Below are 4278 nucleotides of genomic sequence, written 5' to 3' on the forward strand. Positions count from 1 at the left end.
ATTTCGCTCAGTACCGTTAATGTGGCCCTGAGAAAAAACAAAATAAAAAATGGTAACTATGAACTATTGTTTTGGCAAATACTATAGGAAAAAAGTGGCAACTGCTACAAAACAATGTGCTGACGTAAGAAAAATAAAAGGCGAGTAATAAAAATGTAAAACCAGAAACCTTATTGACTGCTCCCCTACCACCTACAGTGTGTTCCGTCCAGTTCCTCTTTCTCCTTGGCATTTTCAGAAATCCCTGTTTCATTTACAAAAATGATAATATTAAGGCAAACCTATATGAAAACTTGAAAACACATAGGTTGTAACTGTGTAGTGGAATCGCTAGCTTAGAACTAACATAAGTAAGTATGTATAGAATAATCTGGTGATTAAGCATGATTAATATGACAATATAAAAAATACTTGTAATCTGACAACTAAGTAACTCTAATGTGATGACTAAACAAGTGACAGAAAAAAATGTGGTGACTAAACATGTCTATTATGGCAATTAAAATGGTCTAAATACTGGAACTAGTTATTTTAATTTGGCAACTAAAACACTTTAAACCGACAAAAAAATAACTGATGCGTGCAGTTGGGCTTGAACTATGGGGTGAATAGTGCCTACCACAGTACCCAGTGCCTACTGCTGTGTCTATCATGTATAGATTTTTAACTTTTCTGCTCCTTGTCGTTCCTTTTTGAATGCATGAACTGCTTTTCGGTTTCAACACAGGCTTTTGTTGCAAGCAGGGGAGCACGATCCTCACAAAAAAAGCTTGATAGCGGCCGCCGCTCAGGAAGGCGCTCAGGACAGCCTCTCCCTCGTGACCGCCTCCCCATGGTACGGCCCATCCGCAAATCAAGCAACAGGAGGGCGCCCCCATCTCGCACTCCACCTGCACACCCCCTGCCATTTGTCGCCGCACTCTACAGAAAGCACCACCGTCCTCTCCCTACGTCCTCTCCATCACCCCTCCGACGCCCCCCCCCCCCTCTGCCTCCGACGGCGCCACCCCGCTCCTCCTCGGCCACCAGGGCCGCGACCCCTCCCCGCCCAACGCCACCCGCCTCCTCCTCAACACCGGCGCATCATCATCCCCCCTCCTCGCACTCGACCATCACCTCTTCCCACCATCACCACAAAAAAACAGACTCCCACACCAGCCCACCAACAAGAAATCCTCCACCAGCCCCCGCATCTGCCTCCGACGGCGCCACCCCGCTCCTCCTCGGCCACCAGGGCCGCGCCCCCTCCACCGCCCCACGCTGCCAGCCTCCTCCTCAGCGCCGGCGCATCATCATCCCCCCCTCCTCGCACTCGACAATCACCCTCCCCACCATCACCACAAAACAGAGTCCCTCACCAGACCCACCGACAAAAACTCCTCCGTCAGCCCCCCCCCCCCCCCGCCTCTGCCTCCGACGCGCCACCCGCTCCTCCTCGGCCTCCAGGGCCGCGCCCCCTCCCCGCCCCACGCCGCCCGCCTCCTCCTCAGCGTCGGCGCATCATCATCCCCTCTCCTCGAACTCGGCCATCACCATCCCCACCATCGCCACAAAAAACAGAGTCCCCCACCAGACCCACCGACAAAAACTCCTCCGTCAGCCCCCCGCCTCTGCCTCCGACGCGCCACCCGCTCCTCCTCGGCCTCCAGGGCCGCGCCCCCTCCCCGCCCCACGCCGCCAGCCTCCTCCTCAGCGCCGGCGCATCATCATCCCCGCCCCTCCTCGAACTCGGCCATCACCATCCCCACCATCGCCACAAAAAACAGAGTCCCCACCAGCCCCGTCATCACATCCAGGAGGACCACCAATAAAGGGCTACTCCTCGGCCTCCTCCGACTCGGCCGCCGACCAGACGGAGGACATCAACGCCGGCTTCGCCGCCGACGACCAACCCCCGACGACGGATCCCTATCGAGAAATGAGCAGTAACTACCGGATAGAAAAGCACTCACCTGAGTTCCTCGCCCTCCAGCGCCGACGACAGTTGCAGATCCACCCTACGCCGCACCGGATCCCCCCTTTCCTCGGTCCGAATCCGCCTCCGCAGTTCGTCGCGCGGGGATCGCCGGATCGCCTCCGCTTTCGCCAGACCGACTCTCGGGAGCAACGGCTTGTGAGGAGAATGAGGCGCGGATAATGAAAAAAAAACGAAATTTGAACAGTCCCCCGCCTGGGGGCGTAAAAAAAGGTGGGCGGGTCGGGGCGGTCGGTCGCGCGCTGGCAGCCGCAAGATTCTGCACGAATCTTTGCGAACCGCCCGCCGCACGGTACGCCAGAGGTGCAGCGCCTCTCAATAGATTTTCCCTTAACTAAAACAAAAAAGTTATCATACTTTATAACTATAGTTGCCATCTCGAATAATTAAGATTATCATTCCCGAGTAACTAAAGGTGTCATCCTCCGTATAACTAAAGTTGCTACTCAGGATGGATGGACAGATTTTGCTTCGTGCCACATGTGTGAGGGTAAGAATGAGTAGTAGTTGTTCACGTGTGACATAAAATAGCTGCATCTACACATATGAGCAGGTCGAATGTTTCGTCCACACATGACCGGATGGGCTGGGTACGTCACACATGACGTTGTCTAATTTGTCACGCTTATGACGAATATCAGGACCCTAAATCTTTTCCCTCCTTTAAAGCCGTCGTGCAAAAGTGGTTCCCATACTGCTGCGCCGTTAATTGCTCCCCCAAACCGCTCTCCCCTGATCCTCCGGCCCGCGCGCACCGCGATGCGTGCGTGCTCACGCGGCCCCTCGCGGCTAACGACCCAAGCCGACGCGAGAGGCGATCGAGCGGGAATAATGGCGGGGGCGCAGAGCGTGCAGGCGCTGGCGTCCTCGCTGGGCGCGCTCCCGTCCGAGTTCGTGTGGCCCGAGCACGAGCAGCCGCGCGCCACCACGTTCCGCGGGGCCGCGCCGCCGCAGATCCCCGTGGTCGACATGTCCTCGCCGGACGCCGGGCGCCGCATGGCGGAGGCCGCGGCGGAGTGGGGCATCTTCCAGGTGGTGGGCCACGGCGTGCCGGCCGAGGCCGTGGCCGAGCTGCAGCGCGTGGGCCGCGAGTTCTTCGCGCTGCCACAGGAGGAGAAGCAGCGGTACGCCATGGACCCGGCCGAGGGCAGGACCGAGGGCTACGGCTCCACGCTGCGGAGGCGCGGCCTCGAGGGCAAGAAGGCCTGGGCCGACTTCCTCTTCCACAACGTCGCGCCGCCGGCCGCCGTGAACCACGCCGCCTGGCCGGAGAACCCAAGGGGTTACAGGCAGGCCAACGAGGCCTACTGCGGCCACATGCAGCGGCTCACGCGCGAGCTGTTCGAGCGGCTCTCGGCGGAGCTGGGGCTGGAGGGGGGCGCCATGGCGGAGGCGTTCGGCGGCGACGACGTGGTGCTCCTCCAGAAGATCAACTTCTACCCGCCGTGCCCGCAGCCGGAGCTCGCGCTCGGCCTGGCGCCGCACACCGACCTGAGCACGCTCACCGTCCTCCTGCCCAACGAGGTGCAGGGGCTCCAGGTGTTCAAGGACGGGCACTGGTACAACGTCGAGTACGTGCCCGGCGGCCTCATCATCCACGTCGGCGACCAGATCGAGGCAAGTGCTGGAACGTACGCTCCCGATCGACTTGCGCCGTCTCGTCAACTGTTCCACCGTTTAACGCGGAGGCTAATTTGTGTGTGATAGATCATGAGCAACGGGAGGTACAAGGCCGTGCTGCACCGGACGACGGTGAGCCGGGAGAAGACGCGGATGTCCTGGCCGGTGTTCGTGGAGCCGCCGCCGGAGCACGTCGTCGGGCCGCACCCGCAGCTCGTCACCGACGAGTTCCCGGCCAAGTACAAGGCCAAGAAGTTCAAGGACTACAAGTACTGCAAGATCAACAAGCTACCACAGTAGCCAAATCCTTCGAGAGAGACCTTTAGCCAATAACCCCCTGGTTCATAGGTACTGTAATCCTGCTTTTCCTGCGTGTCGGTTTGGATTTCCTTCTTTCGTGGTTGGGAATTTGGGCATGTGCTTTGTTTGGATGTATGGAAAAAGGCTTTTGTCCTAGTTCACAGATAAAGTGACACACGACATACAAGTCGACGCACGCGGCAGACCCACATGCTTGTCCAAGGCAAGATATATACAGTATGTGCCAAAAACGAACAACCACAACACCAATAATGTTTAACGTACGGACAAGTTTTAAGGGTTTTACGAGCTGAGTACTGTAAGCTCTTCTAATTGCCCCTCTGAATTTCACCAGTGAGCCCAATAATGCCTTAATCAATCCT

General features: G+C 57.5%; 1 protein-coding gene across 1 annotated transcript; it reads left to right on the forward strand.

The window, feature by feature from the left end:
- Window positions 1-2675: 2675 nt before the first annotated feature.
- Window positions 2676-4049, forward strand: LOC123402731 (flavonol synthase/flavanone 3-hydroxylase). The gene is made up of 2 exons (XM_045096684.1): window positions 2676-3592; window positions 3683-4049. Exons 1-2 carry the CDS (start codon window positions 2735-2737, stop codon window positions 3893-3895), a joined length of 1071 nt encoding a protein of 356 aa, XP_044952619.1. The 5' UTR covers window positions 2676-2734; the 3' UTR covers window positions 3896-4049.
- Window positions 4050-4278: the final 229 nt, after the last annotated feature.

This window comes from Hordeum vulgare, chromosome 6H (assembly GCF_904849725.1).
Source record: "Hordeum vulgare subsp. vulgare chromosome 6H, MorexV3_pseudomolecules_assembly, whole genome shotgun sequence".
Taxonomy (NCBI): domain Eukaryota; kingdom Viridiplantae; phylum Streptophyta; class Magnoliopsida; order Poales; family Poaceae; genus Hordeum; species Hordeum vulgare.

Excerpts from the sequence above, each read along its gene's own strand:
- LOC123402731 (XM_045096684.1), top strand. The coding sequence starts at position 2,735 with ATGCGTGCGTGCTCACGCGGCCCCTCGCGGCTAACGACCCAAGCCGAC. Across the intron at positions 3,593-3,682 it reads ACGTCGGCGACCAGATCGAG|ATCATGAGCAACGGGAGGTA; the intron begins GCAAGTGCTGGA and ends TGTGTGTGATAG.